Here is a 20,925-nt window from a genome sequence, read left to right as displayed (position 1 = left end):
ACTGAAAAAAAAACAATCTCCAGAGATGATTGGGAATAAAATTTGTTTTTAAGGCCAGCCAAAGACAGCAAAGGGGTCCTGACGGTCAATTACACCACAGGCTACAACTTTAGCTGCAGGGTTCAGGTGTGGCTGTAACCTGACACCTGAGCAAGGTACCGAGTAGAATCTGACAGAAGTTACTGGTTTTCAAAAGGTAGAGGCAGAAATTACATGGAAACTGGAAGCTGGGTCAAATACAGAAAGAAGGGATATTTTTGAAATCAGACTCAACATCCTATTATTTTGAAAATCAAGCACACAGCATAAGAACCAAGGATCAGTAAGCTGTAAGAGGAAAGGCAACTCGTAGTGCTGTTTTGCAAGGTTCTTAAGTTCCTGCAACTGATCACTTCAGAATTAAAACACTTAAAATTTGGAAGTGGTTTTCAAGCGACACAGCTATGGACTCGTAGAATGGAAGAACAACTGCTGCCTATCCTTGGCTGGCTGCTGACCACAATACTTTTTCTAAAGGAAGGAGTTTTTCTCACACAAGGTAATGAATGATCTGTTTGCTAAAAGTAAGGGGAGCTGTAGAAGTAGAAATACAGTATACTTTTTCCAGATGAAATTGGATTGGAAGCTGACATGGCAAAGTCATATAACATGAAAGCAGGCCTTTCAGCCCATAATGGTTGCTGCTGAATAAATGTACCAAGTTATATTCATTCCTTTTTCCACCAACTGGCTTCTAACCTACTATGAGATGCTGTTTTAAGTGTTTCATCTAAGTATTCCTTCAAATGTTCTGAAAGGGCCTGCTTCCAAATTACAAACATCCTCTGGGTAAAATAAATATCTTCCTTAAATCTTAGACCCCTGTGTTACACCTGTGCCCTGTGGTTGGAGAGACATTTCTGCCAAAAGGGGTAAACTTTCACACTAATTCTCCTTGAAATAACTTGTATAATACTATTTCCTTCAGTCAGGGTGCCCCACCCGAAAACAAACCCAGGCTGCGTTGTATTTCCCCAGCTGAAATCTTCCATCTTAGGCAACAGGAAGAGGATGAGCAATAAATTTGATCATGACCATGGAAGCTGTCCGTGTAGAATTTGCATGCTTTTCCATTGACTGCACGAGACTCCTCTGCTGCAACACAATTGCATTCTGCTTCACAGGTTAATTGGTAGATGTAAATTAACCTTTGTGCAGGTAGGTGGGGAGTTGAGGAGCACGTGAGATATATGAGGGAATGGCATCTACAAGATTGTTTTGAGAGCAAGCACAGATTCAATGGGCTGAATGGCCTTTCTCCATGTCCTCTGCACAGCTTCCAATTAAATCTCATTCTTTGTATTGTAGACCATTTGGGCACAGTATTCTAGCTGCAGTCTAACTGATTATACACTAGTTGTAACTTCTCTACTCCCAGACAATCATGGTGGATAATTTGTACTACCTTGGAAAAAGGGAATTTTTATGAGTGAAATGTCAAGTAGGTTTGATTGCTAAAAGATTGGCTTGAGGTTAAGACTTTACTGTTGGCAGGTATGTTTTTATTTGTGCATAATGTACGAGGCTTTATATGAAGTAAAATGTAGTATGTTTGCAAAAAGGAAATCGCTTTACTATACACACACAAAGCAACATACATATTTGCTAGTTTTAGTAGATACAGTTTTCAAATGAAACTGAAAATGCTGTTGTTTTCTTTAGTATTCCGGTACAATCAAATTATTATAATTTTCTTTAAAGAAGCAAACATGAACTTGGAGATAAATTTTTTGGTGATTTTGTATTTAACACATGGGAATTTATAAAGATTATGAAATAATATGAGAATAATGAAATAAGACAATAATTACACGAGATTTGTAGTGGGGAAAGAAATTTCAAATGATCTCTTTTCCTCATAAAACAATTGAAAGTAATTCTTGTGGTTCCAAAGGTGTACAAAGCATACTCAACCACAGCTGTCAGAATATTTTATGGCTACTAGAACCAAAACATTACTGGGGTTTCAACTTGTTTTGGGGCATTGTTTGGCGCTTACAGCTAATCTTAGATCTGAGCGACTTTTTTGTCACTTTTATGTAAAACAATCGAATAAGTAATTATTCCATTTCCCAAGGCAAGTAAGTAATTTTCCCTGACTCAGTTTGGTTTCATTTTCCAAACTGAATATAGAGTATAATGATGCTCATTACCAGAGCAAACAACCAGTCATATCAGTTCTCAGCCCAGACACCTTGCAATGGCAATTCTGCATCTGAATGTATTAACTCAGATTCCAAAGGTAGTTTCACCATATAAATGATGTTAGATAGTGACTTATACATACTGGTTACTAATACAATATATAGGTCACCAAAACTATAATTTTGAGGTACATTCCATATGCAATATCCAAGAACCTGGATATCAATCCATTGACCTTATCCTCCACCTTCAAACAACATCAATTTTCAAATCACAAATTAATTCATCCGGTGCTTTTCACTCAGATCTCTGGTTTACCAGTATTTTAATTTATGACCCTAACGGTTGCTCTATTAAATTTAATTCCTTGCTGCTCCATTTTCCCCAAGACCTGGTTAGATCCTCTCAAGATACCCCATTGGCCACAGGTTTCCAATCATAAAAACAATCTTCAGCCTCCATCCTCTACATCCTATCACATAGTCACTTGCAGACCCAATTTTCTAAATTACCCTGGGCTTTTACCTTTTAGACCTGCCTCCTTTGTGGGATCTTTTCATAGACTTTACTGAAGTCCATATTGACAATATCAACTGCAATATTCTCATCAACGTGCTTAGATATCTTATCAAAAAATTCAATCAAATAAATACTTGATATCATCAATGTAAGTATAGTTAAAATGCTAAATTTCAAAAATTAAAATATATAGCATAATGCAAAATATTTCTTCAAGGTGCACATTAGGAAACCATAATTAATTTAAAATGACCATGAATATACCATATTACAAAAAATGTGATTTACCAATGTCCTTCAATGATGGAAATATGCTTGACTTGACCTATATGTGACCCGAGCTATCGACAGGGTATTGGCCCTCTGAGGTGGGATGCTAAGCACTCTATTGCCATTGTGACGTCCACAACCTGTTAACACATTAAAATAAATTGAGTAGAAATGCTAGTCTTCACAAAAATACTCAGTCATTTTTATCCAATTTCTTAGATCTAGAAAGGTAATTTGTTCTATAATCCATAGCAGCAGAACAACTTAAAATAAAACCTTGGAGGACTAGATATCTTCACCCATATTAAAACAGGACTGATGCAAGAAGTACATTAATAACCATATATTATCTGACAACATGGCTCTTAATGTATTGAAAATTATATTCATTGAAAATAAGGTCCTCCTTGAGATATCCTGGGATTCTAGACTTTTTACCTTTCACATTGATTATACTGTAGGTAATCAAATTACCAAATAAATTGAAAGTGTACTCTGGCAGGATACCTGCAACTTAAAATGTCCTGAATTCCTAGTTTCAGTTCTTCCCTAAATTTCAGCGTTAACAGCTGACTTTTGTTGGCATCATTTCTCCATCCCTCTGTAGTGCATGAAGAGGCATTCTGATGGACAAGACATTTTGCCAGTTTAGCTGCGGTGAAATCTATTACATGCATACCTCCTGCTATAATGTATGCTGAAGGAATCTGATACAACCAATGGCAAAGTAGTTGACCCTGCCTTCACTCAGTCAGTTCCTGTTTAGATTGTGATGCAAAGGAAAACCAGAAAGGTTTAACTTCTCTCTCCCTAAAAAATCTATTTTCTTGTTGGAGTAAACAAAATTCAAACACGTGAAGTGCTGCTCTGTGCTAAATTAATTCATTACCCATACTGCCAATAATGGCTATTTATCTGAAGTCCTAAAACAAACTGGGCTTAAGCTCTTAAAAAAAAGGTTGCATAATTACCAAAAGTAATTTTTGAAGTACAATTGAATGGAGCCAAGCACAGAAGTTCTTAAACAAGAATATTCACTTAGTTGGTCTGACCCCGTCATTGTCACATGATACAAGACAGGTGTTGCCTACACTATCAATGAGTGCTCATAGAAAAATGGAAATTGATAGATTTAACACAGCCTTATATTAATATGATTTTAGCCTAATTCAGCTTTTTTAAGGTTCCGTTCACAAAGGACACAGATTTAAAGAAACTGTTTCTGTAGCATTGGAGACATTGATAGAAGACAGAACAGTGCAGCACAGGAACAGTCCCTGTGCCGAACCAGCTAAAAAGCAAATCAAAAATATCCAAACGCTAATCCCTCCGACCTACACACTATCCATATCCCTCCATCTTCCTCACATTCATGTGCCTATCTAGACATCTCTTCAAAGCCTTTAATGTATTCACTACTACCACCATACCAGGTAGCACATTCCCTTGCATCCACCTCTCTCGGAGTGAAAAAAAACTTACCCTCACATCCCTCTTGAACATCACCTTCAATGCATGCCCTCTGGTATTAGACATTTCAACCATGGGAAACAGATACTCCCTGTCCACTCTACCTATAACCATATAACAATTACAGCATGGAAACAGGCCATCTCGGCCCTTCTAGTCCATGTCAAACACTTACTCTCACCAAGTCCCACTGACCCGCACTCAGCCCATAACCTTCCATTCCTTTCCTGTCCATATACCTATCCAATTTTACTTTAAATGACAATATCAAACCTGCCTCTACCACTTTCACTGGAAGCTCGTTCCACACAGCTACCACTCTCTGAGTGAAGGAATTCCCCCTCGTGTTACCCTTAAACTTTTCCCCCCTAATTCTCAACTCATGTCCTTTTGTTTGAAACTCCCCTACTCTCAACGGAAAGAGCCTATCCACATCAACTCTATCTATCCCCCTCATAATTTTAAATACCTCTATCAAGTCCCCTCTTAACCTTCTACCCTCCAAAGAATAAAGACCTAACTTGTTCAACCTTTCTCTGTAACTTAGGTGCTGAGACACAGGTAACATTCTAGTAAATCTTCTCTGTACTCTCTCCATTTTGTTGACATCTTTCCTATAATTCAGTGACCAGAATTGTACACAATACTCCAAATTTGGCCTTACCAATGCCTTATACAATTTTAAAGATTTTGCCTCTCATAATCTTATAAACTTCTGTCAGATCTCCCTCAGGCTCCAATGTTCCAGAGAAAACTACCCAAGTGTGGCCAGCCTTACATAATAGCTCATGCTCTGTCAACCAGGCAGCATCCAGGAAAATCTCTTCTACACCATCTCTCTCCAAAGTCTCAACATCATTCCTGTAGGAGTGACCAAACTAAACGTAATACTCTAGATGTAACCTAACTTATAAAGTTGTAGGGGGGTGGGAACCAGAGTACCAGAACGGTTAGTGGAGAGGTTGTGGAGACAGATATTGGTAAGACCTCAAAAAAAGTCAGGAATCAAAAGGTTGAGTATGATGTAACTAGCTGCATATATTTCAATACAAGAAGTGTCATAGGAAAGGTGGACAACCTCAGGGCGTAGATCAACACCTGGAATTTTGTTATTGTAGCTGATAGCATGACTTGATTGGAGGAGGGGCAGGACTGGCAGCTGACTATTCTGTTGTTTTAGATGTGACAGAGTGGGAGGGATTGAAGGAGGAGGGGTGGTGTTACTAGTCAGGGAAAATGTCACGGCTGTGCTCTGTCATGATAAACTGGAGAACTCATCTGGTGAGGCATTATGGGTACAACTAAGAAATGAGAAAGGTAGGACCATGTTAATGGGGCTATATTACAGACCACCCATCAATCCAAGGGGCTTAGAGGAACAAATTTGTAAAGATATCACAGACTGTCGTAACAAACATAAGGTTGTTATAGTAGGTGATTTTAACTTTTCACATAGTGACTGGGAATCCCATGCAGTGAAAGGACTAGATGGGATAGTTTGTCAAATGCGTTCAAGTGAAGTTTCCTTCATCAGTTCATAGATGTCCAACAAGAGAGCGTGTAACACTGAATCTACTGTTAGATAATGTTAGGGCAGGTGACAGAAGTTTGCTCAGGGGAACACTTCGCATCTAGTGACCACAATGCCATTAGTTTCAAACAAAACATGCAAAAGGATAGGTCTGGTCTGCAGACTGAGATTCTAAATTGGGGTAAGGCCAAATTTGATGATATCAGAAATAATCTGGCAAGTATGGATTGGGACTGGCAAAAGGTGTACTTGTTAATTGGCAGGCCTTTGAAAGTGAAATTTTGAGAGTAAAAAGATTGTATGTCCTCATCAGAATAAAAAGTAAAGATAATAAATGTAGGGAACCTTGATTTTCAAGAGATATTGAAGCCCTGGTTAAGAGCAAAAAACAGAGATGCATAGCAGGTATAGGCAGGTAGGAACAAATGAGGTGCTCATGGAGTATAAGAAATTCAAGAGAACACAAGAAAGAAATCAGGAAGGCTAAAAGAAGGCATGAAGTTCCTCTAGTTAGACAAAGTGAAGGAGAATCCTGAGGGATTCTACAGATATGATAAGAACAAAAGGATTGCAAGGGACAAAATTGGCCCTCTGGAAGACCAAAATGGTAATCCATGTGTGGAGCCTAAATAGATGAGAGAGATCTTAAATATTTTTTTTTGTGTCTGTATTAACTCAGGAGATGGCACAGAGTCCATAGACCTGAGGCAAAGTGGCATCAACTTTATGGATCCTGTACAGATTACAGAGGAGGAGGTGTTTGCTGTCCTGAGGCAAATCTGTGTAGATAATCCCCTAGGGCCTGACAAAGTATTCCCATGGACCCTATGGGAGGCAAGTGCAGAAATTGCCAGGGCTCTAGCAGACATCATCCTTAGCAACAAGCGAAGTACCAGAGGACTTTTGTTCCACTATTTAAAAAAAAAGGCTTTAAATGTAAACCAAGAAAGTACAGGCTGGCGAGATTGATATGGATGTAGGAAAGTTATTTGGGCTATTCTAAGGGACCAGAGATATAAGCATTTGGATAGTCATGGGCTGATTAAGGATAGTCAGCATGACTCTGTGCATGGTAGGTCATGTCTAACCAATCCTATAGAGTTTTTTGAGGAAATTACCATGAAAGTGGATGAAGGCAAGGCAGGGGATGTTACCTACATGAACTTTAGCAAGACACTTGCCAAGGTCCCACATAGGAGATTGGTCAAAAAGGTTCAGTTGCTTGGCATGCAAGATGAGGTAGTAAATTGGATCAGACATTGGCTTTGTGGAAGAACCCAGAGAGCGGTAGTAGATGGTTGCCTCTGTGAATGGAGGCCTGTGACTCACGTAGCTTTAACGGTGTTAAGTCCTCTGTGTGTCATCTGTATCAATGATGTGGATGATAATGTGGTTAACTGGATCGGCAAATTTGTTGATGACACCAAGATTGGGGGTGTAATGGACAGCAAGGAAGGCTATTATATCTTGCAGGGGGATCGGCATCATCTAAAAAAATGGGCAGATGGAATTTAATGCAGACAAATGTGAGGTTTTGCACTTTGGTAGGACCAGCCAGGGTAGGTCTTACACAGCGAACGGTAGGGCACTGAGGAGTGTGGTAGAACAAAGGATTCTGGGAATACGTACATAATTTGTTAAAAGAGGCAAGAGGTTGTAAAGAAAGCTTTTGGAACATTGGCTTTCATGATTCAATGTATTGGGTACAGGAGATGGGATGTTTGGTTGAAGTTGTATGGGACATTGGTGAGGCCTAATTTGGAGTATTGTGTGGAGTTTTGGTCACCTATCTACAGGAAAGATGTAAACAAGGTTGAAAGAATACAGAGGAAATTTACAAGGATGTTCCCAAGTCTGGAAGACTTGAGTTATAAGGAAAGATAGAATATGTTAGAACTTCATTCCCCAGAACATAGAAGATTGAGTGGAAATTTGACAGAGTTAAGAGGCAAGCAGGCTTTTTCCACTGAGGTTAGGTGGGACTACAACCAGAAGCCACAGGTTATGGGTGAAAGGATAAAAGTTTAAGGGGAACATGAAGGGAACTTCCTCACTCAGAGAGTCACAAGAGTGTAGAATAAGCTGCCAGCTCAAGTTGTGCATGCAAGCTCAATTCCAAAATTTAAGAGAAGTTTGGATGGGTACGTGGATGGTAAGGGTATGGAGGGCAATGGTCTCGATGCAGGTTGATGGGATTAGGCAGTTTAAATGATCTTGGCATGGACTAAGTGGGCCAGAGGGCCTCTTTCTATGCTGGACCCTTTGACTCTATGACAAATCTATGCAACATGACCTGGACTTTTGAACTCAATGCCTTGAGTGATAAAACCAATCATTCAAAATGCATTCTTAACCATCTTATTGGCCTGTGTAGCCACCTTCAAGGAGCTATGAACCTGGATCCCAAGATCTCTCTGCTCAGCAACACCGTTAGGGATCTTGCCCTTAACAGTGTACTGTCTCCTTGCATTTGACCTACTTTTACCAGATAGAAGTGCAACACCTCACATTTATTTGTAAACACCATCTTCCTTTTCCCTGCCCTTATTTGCAAATGACATATATTATACTGTATTCTTTGCCAGTCTTCTACACTGTCCACAACTCCACCAATCTTGGTATCATCCATAAACTTACTAACCCATCCATCTACATTTTCATCCAAGTCACTTAGATACATCACTAACAACATAGATCCCTGAGGAACACCACTAATTACAGACCTCCAGCTCAATAAGTTCCTTCAACCACAACCCTCTGTCTTCTATGCGCAAGGCAGTTCTGAATCCAAGCACCAATTCACCATGTTACCCCATGCATCTTATATTTCTGGATTAGCCTCCCATTAGGGATTTTATCAAACGCCTTACTAAAGTCCATGTAAACACCATCCACTGCCCTACCTTCATCAATCTCTCTTGTCACCTTGTCAAAAAACTCAATCAAGTTGGCAAGACATGACCTGCTCCACACAAAGCCATGCTGACTCTCCCTAATAAGGCCATGGGTTTCAAAATGCTCATATATCGTATCCCTAAGAATTTTCTCTAGCTATTTCCCTACAACTGGTGTGAGACTCACTGGTCTATAGTTCTCAGGATTTTCTCTTGTTCTCCTTCTTAAGTAGAGTTACAACATTAGCATCTAGCCAGTCCCCAGGACCTTGCCTGTGCCTGGGGAGGACATGAAGCTATGAGTCAAGGGCCCTGCAATTTCGTTTCTTGCCTCCTTCAATAACGTGAGGCAAAACCCATCAGGCCTCGGGGACCTGTCCACCTTAATACTCATTAGGAGGCCCAGCACTTCCTCCTCCTTGACCTCTAAATGCCCTAATATGTTTATACACTCAGCACTGATCTCCTGGTCCTCCATATCCTTTTCCTTGCTACGCACTAAAGCGAAGTACTCATTAAGTACCTCACTCACTTTCTCAGCATCCAAGAAAGTGTTCCCCCTTTATCCTTGAGTGGTCCCACTCTCTCCCTAGTTAACTTCTCACTCTTGATGTATGTAAAGAATGCCTTAAGATTCACCTTAATCCGACTTAACAAGGACTTTTCATGGCCCCCCTTGGCTTTCCTAATTCTCTTCTTTAGTTCCTTTCTGGCTGCTTTCTACTCCACATATGCTTCATTTGACCATAGATTCTGCAGCTTTACATACTTCTAATTTTTCTTCTTGACTAAATTCATCACCACTCTGGCAATCCAAGGTTCTCCTATCTTTCCATCCCCATCCTTCCTTCCAACAGGAACATATCTTTCCTGCATTCTGTGCAATTGATCTTTAAGCACCCTCCATGTGGTCTAATGTGGACTTGCCAGAAAAAAAGTGTTCCCAATTAACTCTTCATAGATCCTTCCTAATGCCTTCATAATTTACCCTATTCCAGTTTAAAACTCTCCTGCAAGGACCATACCTATCCTTAAAGTTAGGGAGTTGTGGTCACTGTTCCCTAACTATTCACCCACTGAAAAGTCAGTCATCTAACCAGGCTCATTACCCAACAACAGATCCGGTACAGCCCTTCCTCACGTTGGACCATCCACATATTGATTTAAGAAACCTTCCTGGGTACACTTAACAAATTCTGCCCAGTCTAAACCCCTTCCACTGAGAAGGTCCCAGTTTACACTAGGGAAGTTGAAATCCCCCATGCCTGGCCTGCTGAGTTCCTTCAGCATTTTGGATGGGGCATATTAAATATGATCAACATAACTCAATGGGCAGCATAGGCTAAATGGGAGGAAGCAGATGTGAAGGCTGTGAATCCCCACTGGCCGTGAAACCTGTCACTGTTACTGAATATTCAAAGTTAAATAGAATCTATTAATAGATGAAAATAATTCTACAAAATTAGAAATATTAAAACACATTCTCTAAACCATTCGAATCAACCTAATTAATGAATAAAAAAAAAAGAAAATCTGTACTTTGTTCTGATAGCTGACTGCAAGCATTTTGTGTGGCATTTGCATTAGTTGGAATGGGAAGATTTCCCAATTGTGAGAGCTGGAGGGTCATGGACATTAGTGCTGTGATGGTGGAATTGACCAGTAATCCCTGTGCACTGTGGAATGTGTGGAATCACTGTGGACCAATGATATGCTGAGCAGAATTCTGCAGAACTGCCTCACTCAGGACTAGCCCAGTTATGTTCTTATCTGCCAGCAGATTCAGACAAATCTGCCCCGTTATATTCCATTTTGGATCATTTTAATACTGTGAATTTTTAACCAAGTCAGTATTTACACAAACTTCCTCAAAGACTTCCTTGTTAGACTTGAAATGTAGTGAGTAGTTTCAGTAGAACTTCGGTAGTTTGATAATGTATTAGATTTGGGCATTTTAATACCAGTATTCTGTACCTACTTACATCAGAGAAAGTTATGAGGAAGTATGATTTGCTTATTATTAGTTATCAATAGTTATTTTGCAGTGTATTACCCACAGATTTAGTCAGTATCTCAACATAAATGCAAAGGTTGCTATTTGTAACATCGGTTTATACAGCTATTATTCAACTAAGTCAAATTTTTACAATCTGTGACATTCACACTGGTTGCCAGGAGTTAAAAATAAAACAGATTAGTTTGGAATTGCAAGAGGCAGTTTTTGTGCAGAGAGAAAAAGAGCTAACATTTCTGCTTCTTGACTCTAAGCAAATGGAAGTTGAGGCCAGGCCTGTAAATGAGGGTTGCACTTCCCTCATCAGAACACTTTCAGATTTGTAATGTTAATAAAAAGAAGAAAACACATGCAGAGGCTTTCCCTCCGTATTAGAATTTCACCAGCAGCTCAGATCAGCAGCCCAGCTTTCCACTCTGGTTCACACATTTCCATTTTAAGAATAGGTGTCTGCAACACAGGCAAAATTCACTAACTGAGCTAAAACCTGTTCACTGAGCCAAGTACTAAGATTCTCCACTTTGCAACCCCTCACCTTGTTAAAGAAAGCCTGCAATAAAAATACATTTGCATTACTGTTTTGTCAGGAGAAGAGTGGCAATTTCGGTTTAGATCGTGTAGATTTCAACTTTCAACATTCCAGTAATGTCTTCATACTAGTATTGATTCCTTTACAGCAGTGAATGTTACAGATTCTACACCATCAAGGAAGCCTGATAACTCATCATCTGTAAGTTGATAGATTTAAGTTGACCTGATGTTGATATACACTACGGGTTTCAGTCTAACTTAGCTTTTAAGGAACAATTCAGAAAGGATTTAGTTAAAACTGTTTCTGTCGCACTATACAGGTTTATCTTTGGGGTGCCAATTGATCTTCCAATTATCACTAATAGGATACTATCAGATTAATACCATGATCAACAATGCCGTTTTTAAAGAAGCCTTTACAATTGAAATGAAATTAAATTAGTGCAATTATATGCATTATCCAGCTAATGCATTTATGTATAAGTGCCACTTCAGAAAATCAGATTGCAGTTTCCAAGCCTTTCATGCTTTTGTTGTGGAAATATTCCTGATAGAGAAGGGCATCATATTCATAACAAGCATTGAATTAGATACAATATATGAATTTATTATGCATGAATGATTACATCAGGGCTTAATGTTGAAGTAGTCCATTGTGTGATAGATGTTACCCAAGAGTGGGAAGAAAACAAGCATAATGTAAATATAAAAACTGAAGCTGCAGCAGATGAGTAACTCTGTTGATGCTGGCTTGGAATGAGACTTGATCCTCAGTTCACCCTCAATCTCCAGGATCCCCAGTATAGTCCAGAGTGCCGGGGAAGAGTCTGAACACATACCAACTTTTCCAGCTAGCAGGCATCAGCTCGTCCTAAAGCTGGATGTTGGGCTGGTCTATGTCAGGTCATTATCTCACTGATCACCAAGAGCAGTGAAGGAAGGCAGTAGAAAAGTGGATGCAAGGAAAATATTTTTACTGATGGGCAGGTTATATGTATTTCCAAAAGATCTTGGGTTTTTAGAAGTAAATGGGTATTAAAGTAAATGGAAACATCTCACCTGGAAATATTTTAATCCCAAAATACAAGAAGGCATGGAAGACAAATATTTAGCTAATCACATCCATGCTTCATGTGTAAAAGAGCATTCCAATTAATCCTACCCGTCATTCACCTTCTTCATTTCCTTGCAACTATTTACCAGTCATTTACCAATTTTCTTTCAAAAATGTCTTACGAGTCTGCCTCCACTACTCATTAAGGTAGCACAATCCAAATCAAACTTAAATATGCTTTTAAACAAAAGTAAGTTAGTTTGGGCTTTTGATTTACAGGCCTAGTCTAGACAAATGTTTGTCCCATTTGTGTCAGTCTTTCTAATAATAAAAATATGGATTATTTTCACAGACAACTTCGCCACCTAGCCAAGTAAACATAGCAGCCATTGTGGCTCCATGTGTCATTGTTGGGGTGATAGTTCTTGCTGCCATTCTGACTTTTCTAATCCTAAGACTGCGTGAGAAACGCAAGACTGAAGGGAACTACAGCCCAAGCAACCAGGAACAAACAGGAGCTCAAATGGAAATGAACAATGCTCTTAAACTACCACCAGAAGAGCGCCTGATTTGATGTGTTGAAGCTTTGGGATACAATCTTGGGGGTTAATGGTGGACGATGTCAACACACCCCAGGTATTCCCTATGCTACTCAACGATTGGAGATAAAAAAAATCTGTCACAAAGCTGTGGAACTCAAAGAGTGTGTGTGTGCGCGTGCATTATTTCTTCAAAACAAGGCAGCTTCACAGCTAATCCAGTGTGAGTTATCCCTAAATGTTTAATTGTTTTCGCTCTTGTCAGCAGGAAGCTTGGACGTCAGAGCTTCTTCTTTATACTGGGTTGGTCACCGTCGTGTTGTTGCTGATTTTCTTTCTAGTACTTGCTGCCACTATTATGACCCTGAATAAAAGAGCAACACATGGGGCCTACAGCCCAAGCCGGCAGGAGAAGGAGGGATCACGAGTGGAGATGTGGAACATGGTGCAACCACCACAAGTGGAAAGACTTATTTGAACGAAGCTTAACCAATTGTTTCAGTACCTGTTGTCATATCACCTCTGCATGTATAGGCTGAGGACTATTCAATTCAACATCTTGCAAGAAATGCTTTATTAGTATGTATTAGATATTCTCTGTTACACATTTGCGGGCATCACCGGCAAGGCCTATTTTAATGCCAATCTCTAACTACCCATGAGATGGTACTAATGAACTGCCTACTTGAACTGTGGCCCATCAACATGAATGTACCTTTACAGTGTAGTTAACTAGGTAATTCCACTTTAATCTGTCAATTGCTTGCCCCAATATTCAAAAATGCTATTGAAAATTGTTCTTCCTCAAAATCGTCAACATATAATGGGTCTTAATGCTAATAACTAAGAGATATTAAGAATACAAAATGTGCACAAATACAGAAAGTTAGATGCAATTGGATGGTTTAGCCAAGGTAATAAGCGAACGTACCAACAACTCTTAGGCGTTACCATTAAAAACAAGATGGTCAGAAATGGAGCATCAAACCCCTCATGACAGATGAAAATTGAACCAAGTGCATCTCAAACAGGTGAAAATGTTAAAATTCTTCTCTTTCATTTCATTGTAGTTGTTCAAAGTTTTTTTTTGTAATACAGCACTGTTTTTCACATTAATGTGCTCAAGATCACCAAGACCAGAGCAAAGCATCACAGAATTACAAATTGTGGCCTGAGAAAATTGATCTTTTGAGTTGATTTAGAATTAAGATGGACAAAAACAGATTATAGTTTTGCCAACAAGTGGAAACTTAAGTGGAAACGTGACAAAATAAAAATATTAGACACAACTTATAATGGTTTTAAACATGTTGAAAACATATTATCACAGTGTAAATCTTTGTATAACAATACTGTAAGTGTTACAAACCATGCAGCTACACTACTTTTTTTCGGATGAAATAAACCTTTGTTACACATATTCAAATTAGTCTCTAGTTTCAAGCTAGTTCTTTGAAGGAATCAAAGCTGGTTAATATTTCATGGGTCAATTCTGCACCAAAAGAGGCCATGTAAGATGTTCCTTCAGTTCTTCCTTTTTGCAAGCACTTTTTATTTCTAGTACTTTCTTATTTCTTAGTTCTTTTTAACTCTGGAAAAATTGACATTTTTTTATTTGTATTGAGACTGCTTTGAAGAATTGTTGAATGGAGTGAGGTTAATATTTACCAGATCATGCTTTAATCTCCATCTGCATTGAACAAACATTTTAAATGGAACACATGTTCAAAGTAGCCTGGTGAATTGATTATTTTCAGTATCTGACTAACACGTAGCATTGTATGGCAGAATTGAGAAAAATCAGCTGAAGGATGTTTATTAGATTTTGATTTTTTTCCTGATTTGGGAATGTTTTTATTACTATCCACATTGTGGGGGATGTTAATCGTCAAAGAGTTCAAGGTCTAGTGCCATACAGATGGTGTTTGCTCCAATCAGTGCGATTAAATACAAGGAATATTAGCATAAGTCGCATGGGGTCAGTTTTAATGTGCATATACTAAGAATGTCAAGGAACTTGCTATAGTTATGATTAATTCCAAAGATATGTGTTTGTTTAAAATAAGTGAGAAGGCGCTGTTGATGATGGTATAATAAAACTATCAAGACAAATTGGAGGACAGGAAGTGCATGGACATCAGCCAGTGAGAACAGCAAGAAGAGTTTAAAAGGAGATAGATTTATAGAGTAGGTGACAGAGTAGAGGGAGACAGAGTAGGAGGACTTTGGCTCAACGGGGCTTCAGCGATAATGGGTCAAGGCGAGGTAGGTTGACTGTGTAGAATACAGACAGGAAGAATGTGTGTGAGGCCAGTGTTCCATGCTCGGTGTCAGATGTGGGATGTCCAGGAGACTCCCAGCCTCCCAGACGGCCACATCTGTGCCAGGTACTTCAAGCTGCAGCTCCTTAGGGACCGTGTTAGGGAACTGAAGATGCAGCTCGATGACCTTCATCTGGTCAGGGAAAGTGAGGATGTGATAGAGAGGAGCTATAGGCAGGTAGTCACACCAGGGCCTGGGGAGACAGAGAAGTGGGTAACAGTCAGGAGAGGGAAGGGCAGGAGTCAGAGGCTAGAGAGCACCCCTGTGACTGTCCCCCTTGACAGCAAGTACTCTTGCTTGAGTACTGTTGGGAGGGATGGCCTACTTGATGGAAGCAACAGTGGCTGCACCTCTGGCGCAGAGTCTGGCCCTGTGGCTCAGAAGGGTAGGGGAAGGAAGAGGAAGGCAGTAGTGATAGGGGACTCTATAGTTAGGGAGTCAGACTGGTGATTCTGTGGACACAGGAAAGAAGCACAGATGGTAATTTGCCTCCCAGGTGTCAGGGTCTGGGATGTTTCTGATCGCATCCACGATATCCTGAAGTGGGAAGAACAGCCAGAGGTCATGGTACATGGTACCAATGACATAGGCAGGAAAAGGGAGGAGGTTCTGAAAACAGAAGACAGGGAGTTAGGAAGGAAGCTGAGAAGCAGGACCTCAAAGGTAGTAATCTCGAGATTACTGCCTGTGCCACGTGACAGTGAGTATAGGAATAGAGTGAGGTGGAGGATAAATGCATGGCTGAGGGATTGGAGCAGGGGGCAGGGATTCAGATTTCTGGATCATTGGGACCTCTTTTGGGGCAAGAGTGACCTGAACAAAAAGGACGGGTTGAACTTGAATCCCAATGGGACCAATATCCTGGCAGGTAGGTTTGCTAAGGCTAATGGGGAGTGTTTAAACTAGAATTGCTGGAGGGTGGGAACCAAACTGAAGTGATGGAGGAAGAGGTGATTGGCTCACAAATAGAGAAAGCTTGGAGAGGGAGGATAGACAGGAGATAGAGAAGTGATGCGCTCAGATCGATGGTTTGAGATGTGTCTATTTTAATGCAAGGAATATTATGAACAAAGCGGATGAGTTTAGAGCGTGGATCAGTACTTGGCACTATGATGTTGTGGCCATTACAGAGACTTGGATGGCTCAGGGGCAGGAATGGTTACTTCGAGCACCAGGCTTTAGATGTTTCAGAAAGGACAGAGAGGGAAGCAAAAGAGATGGGGGAGTAGCACTGTTGATCAAAGATAGTGTCATGGCTGCAGAAAAGGAGGAAGTTATGGAGGGATTGTCTATGGAGTCTCTGTGGGTGGAAGTTAGGAACAGGAAGGAGTCAATAACTCTACTGGGTGTTTTTTTTAATAGACCACCCAATAGTAACAGGGACATTGAGTTGCAGAAAGGAAGACAGATTCTGGAAAGGTATAATAATAAGGGTTGTCGTGGTGGGAGATTTTAATTTCCCAAGTATCATTTGGCATGTCCCTACAGCGAGGGGTTTAGATTGGGTGGAGTTTGTCAGGTGTGTTCAAGAAGGTTTCTTGACACAATATGTAGATAAACCTACAAGAGGCTGTGCTTGATCTAGTATTGGGAAATGAATCTGGTCAGGTGTCAGATCTCTCAGTGGGAGAGCATTTTGGAGATAGTGATCATAATTCTATCTCCTTTACCATAGCATTGGAGAGAGATAGGAGCAGACAAGTTAGGAAAACATTTAGTTGGAGTAAGGGGAAATATGAGACTATCAGGCAGGAGCTTGGAAGCATAAATTGGGAATAGATGTTCTTAGGGAGGTGTACAGAAGGAATGTGGCAAATGTTCAGGGGATATTTGTGTGGAGTTCTGCATAGGTACATTCCAATGAGACGGAAAGGATAATAGGGTACAGGATCCGTGGTGTACAAAGGCTGTTGTAAATCTAGTCAAGAAGAAAAGAAAAGCTTACGAAAGGTTCAAAAAGCTAGGTAATGATAGAGATCTAGAAGATTACAAGGCTACCAGGAAGGAGTTTAAGAAAGCAATTAGGAAAGCATGAGAAGGCCTTGGTGGGCAGGATTAAGGAAAACCCCAAGGCATTCTACAAGTATGTGAAGAGCAAGAGGATAAGACATGAGGGAATAGGACAAATAAAGTGTGACAGTGGAGAAGTGTGCATGGAACCGGAGGAGATAGCAGAGGTACTTAATGAATACTTTGCTTCAGTATTCACAAAGGAAAAGGATCTTGGTGATTGTAGGAATGACTTACAGTGGATTAAAAAGCTTGAGCTATTAAGAAAGAGGATGTGCAAGAGCTTTTGGAAAACATCATTTTGGATAAGTCACCGGGACGGGACGAAATGTACCCCAGGCTACTGTGGGAGGCAAGGGAGGAGATTGCTGAGCCTCTGGCAATGATCAATGGGGACGGGAGAGGTTCTGGAGGATTGGAGGGTTGCAGATGTTGTTCCATTATTCAAGAAAGAGAGTAGAGATAGCCCAGGAAATTGTAGACTGGGGGTCCTACTTCAGTGGTCAGTAATTTGAAGGAGAAGACCCTGAGAGGCAGGATTTATGAACATTTGGAGAGGTATAACATGATTAGGAATAGTCAGCATGGCTTTGTGAAAGCAGGTCCTGCCTTACGAGCCTGATTGAATTTTTTGAGGATGTGACTAAACACATTGAATAAGGTAGAACAGTAGATGTTGTGTATATGGATTTCAGCAAGGCATTTGACATGGTATACCCCATGTGAGGCTTATTGAGAAAGTAAGGAGGCATGGGACACAAAGAGACATTGCTTTGTGGATCTAGAACTGGCTTTCCCACAGAAGGCAAAGAGTGGATGTAGATGCTTCATATTCTGCATTTAGGTTGGCGACCTCAGGGAACTGTTCTGGGATCCCTACACTTCGTGATTTTTATAAATGACCTGGATGAAGAAGTGGAAGGATGGGTTGGTAAATTTGCTTATGACACAAAGTTTGGAGGTGTTGTGGATAGTGTGGAGGGCTGTCAGAGGTTACAGCAGGACATTGATAGGATGCAAAAGTGGGCTGAGAATTGGGAGATGGAGTTTAACCCAGATAAGTGTGAGGTGGCTCATTTTGGTCGCTCAAATATGATGGTAGAATATAGTATTAATGGTAAGACTCTTGGCAGCGTGGAGGATCTTGGGGTCCGAGTCCTTAGGACACTCAAAGCTGCTGTGCAGGTTGTCTCTGTGGTTAAGAAAGCATATGGTGCATTGGCCTTCAACAATCATGGGATTGAGTTTAAGAGTCGAGAGGTAATGTTGCAGCTATATAGGACCCTGGTCAGAGTACACTTGGAGTACTGTGCTCGGTTCTGATCATCTGAAGGATATAGAAACTATAGACATGGTACAGAGGAGATTTACGAGGATGTTGCCTGGATTGGGGGGCATGCTTTATGAGAATAGGTTGAGTGAACTCGGCCTTTTCTCCTTGGAGCAACGGAGGATGAGAGGTAACCTTATAGAGGTGTATAAGATGATGAGAGGCACTGATCGTTTGGATATTCAGAGGTTTTTTACCCCGGTCTGAAATGGCTAATTTGAGAGGGCACAGTTTTAAGGTGCTTGGAAGCAGGTACAGAGGAGACACTGAGGATAAGTTTTTTAACCTGATGGCATGAACATTGATTTCTCAAACTTCTGGTAATGTCACCCACCCCCACCTCTGCATCATTCCTCGTTCCCATTTCCCTTTTTCACCTTATCTTCTTACCTGCCTATCACCTCATAACATCCCTCTGGTGCTCCTCCCCCTTCCCTTTCTTCCATGGCTTTTTGTTTTCTCCTATCAGATTCCCCCTTCTCCTGCCCTTTATCTCTTTCTCCAATTGATTTCCCAGCTCCTTGCATTACCCCTCCCTGTCTTGGTTTCACCTACCACCTTGTATTTCTTCCTGCCCTCCCTGTACCTTCTTACTCTGACCTCGTCTTTTCTCTCCAGTCCTGATGAAGGGTCTCGGCCTGAGGCATCGACTGTTTGCTCTTTTCCATAGGTGCTGCTTGGCCTGCTGAGCTCTTCCAGCATTTTGTGTGTGTTGCTTGGATTCAAAAGGATCTGATGGTTTTCCTGGAACAAAAAAAAATCTTATCTATTGAACCAACTGATCATTACAACAGAATTTGCAACAACAATAAAAATCAAACTAGGATCATGCCACCCATCGAATCACAGAAAATTGTACTATAAAATAGGTTAAGTTAAAAAAGAATTGTGGCCTTCTAAATATATTCAGAGATTAGTTTTGGGAAGGGCAACATTAGGACATGGTGCCCGACAAGTTGAACTGCATCATCTTATCACTTGTGGGAGATGCCCCAATAGTAATGATATATAATGAGTAATTGAGCCAACAAGTAAAAATAATTTTGCCAATGGCTTAATGAGAATAGTGAAAACATACAGTAAGATGCTTGTGACACTTGATGTTAAGAGGCAGCATCTGGGAGAGATGGGTCTTTAACAAACAACTCTAAATTATTTTGTTTATGTTAAAATCAAATTATTTAATTGTAATCTAGAAAATAGTCGGCATGATCAATTGTCCAACTTTCTTTCACCCAGTTCTATTCCAATTAATCTTATCCAAACTATTGTTATCAAGGTCTTCTCTTCCTAAGGTCAGAACAATATTTCTTACATTTTCCCAAGGATCTATTTCCCTCCTTTTCCTCATTCTGTTCTACACAATACCTCACACTCAATACCTCAATGTCAGTTTCAATCCATGTGCAGATGACATTCAGTTTTCCTTTTACCCCACCTTTTCTGATCTCCCCCTTGCCTCTAAAGTGTCAAAATGTTTAAGGAAAATGTAACATTTTCTGCATTCAGCAGATATTTATAACAATGGAAGGACCAAAGTTATTGCATTAGGAATTCAAGACAAAACCTGCTCCCTTGTCATTGCATTATTCTTCTTAGAAACTGTCTAAATCCTGACTGAAAAGTTGTCATGTTTGATGCAAAGTTTTAGATCTCATATCCATACCATTTCCAAGACCATTTATTTCCCATACAGTATAGTCTCAGGTCTTGCTTTCAATTTATCTGGAAACCTTAATCATCCTTTAGCATATTCAGACGGGATTAATCCAATGCATTATTGACCAGGTTCCCTTGCCTAGACTCTGTAAACCCAAGGTCATTCATAGCTCTTCTACCTCGGGTCCATCTCATACTATGATTCATTCATCAATCAGTTCTGTATTTGATGACTTAAACTCGGTGAAGTAGTGACTCAGTTTTACAATTCCCTGCTTTTTGGTTTCACCATTTTGCTTTCCTTCAATCTTGCTACTCTGTCCAAAGGTTTTGTGTTCTTCAAATGCAGATTTGAGACACATCACCAATTTAAAATTAGCTTTCTCTCATCTGCCAAGTCTAGAACGCTGCAGTTCTGACTACTTTGCCTGCTTTTCTTTTTAAGGAGTGAAGGGTCCTGATGAAGGGTCTCGGCCCAAAATGTCGACTATTTACTCTTTTCCACGGAAGCTGCCTGGTCTGCTGAGTTCCTCCAGTATTTTGTGTATGTTGCTCCTTTTTAAGATGCCCTTTAAACCTGCCAATGTAGGCAACTAAA

General features: G+C 40.2%; 2 protein-coding genes across 2 annotated transcripts in view; both read left to right on the top strand.

Annotated features, from left to right (window-relative positions):
- crb1 (crumbs cell polarity complex component 1) overlaps window positions 1-19,012 on the top strand; it is a 144,063-nt gene extending 125,051 nt beyond the window's left edge. The window contains exon 13 of the mRNA XM_059983528.1: window positions 13,272-19,012. Coding sequence (XP_059839511.1) covers window positions 13,272-13,484 — 213 coding nt within the window. The 3' untranslated portion in view covers window positions 13,485-19,012. The remainder of the gene's footprint in view (window positions 1-13,271) is intronic.
- On the top strand, window positions 169-13,288 carry LOC132402105 (protein crumbs homolog 3-like). The gene is made up of 3 exons (XM_059984703.1): window positions 169-538; window positions 11,560-11,612; window positions 12,820-13,288. Exons 1-3 carry the CDS (start codon window positions 457-459, stop codon window positions 13,039-13,041), a joined length of 357 nt encoding a protein of 118 aa, XP_059840686.1. The 5' UTR covers window positions 169-456; the 3' UTR covers window positions 13,042-13,288.
- Window positions 19,013-20,925: the final 1,913 nt, after the last annotated feature.

This window comes from Hypanus sabinus, chromosome 11 (assembly GCF_030144855.1).
Source record: "Hypanus sabinus isolate sHypSab1 chromosome 11, sHypSab1.hap1, whole genome shotgun sequence".
In the NCBI taxonomy this organism is placed as follows: Eukaryota; Metazoa; Chordata; class Chondrichthyes; order Myliobatiformes; family Dasyatidae; genus Hypanus; species Hypanus sabinus.
The sequence above is the reverse complement of the archived record's forward strand: the minus strand, read 5'-3'. Positions and strand labels throughout refer to the sequence as shown.

Bases quoted from the DNA above. Each gene is read 5' to 3' on its own strand.
- LOC132402105 (XM_059984703.1), top strand. From the start codon at position 457: ATGGAAGAACAACTGCTGCCTATCCTTGGCTGGCTGCTGACCACAATA. The intron at 539-11,559 runs GTAATGAATGAT...ATTCCTTTACAG, and splicing joins AGGAGTTTTTCTCACACAAG to CAGTGAATGTTACAGATTCT. The intron at 11,613-12,819 runs GTAAGTTGATAG...TTATTTTCACAG, and splicing joins AGCCTGATAACTCATCATCT to ACAACTTCGCCACCTAGCCA.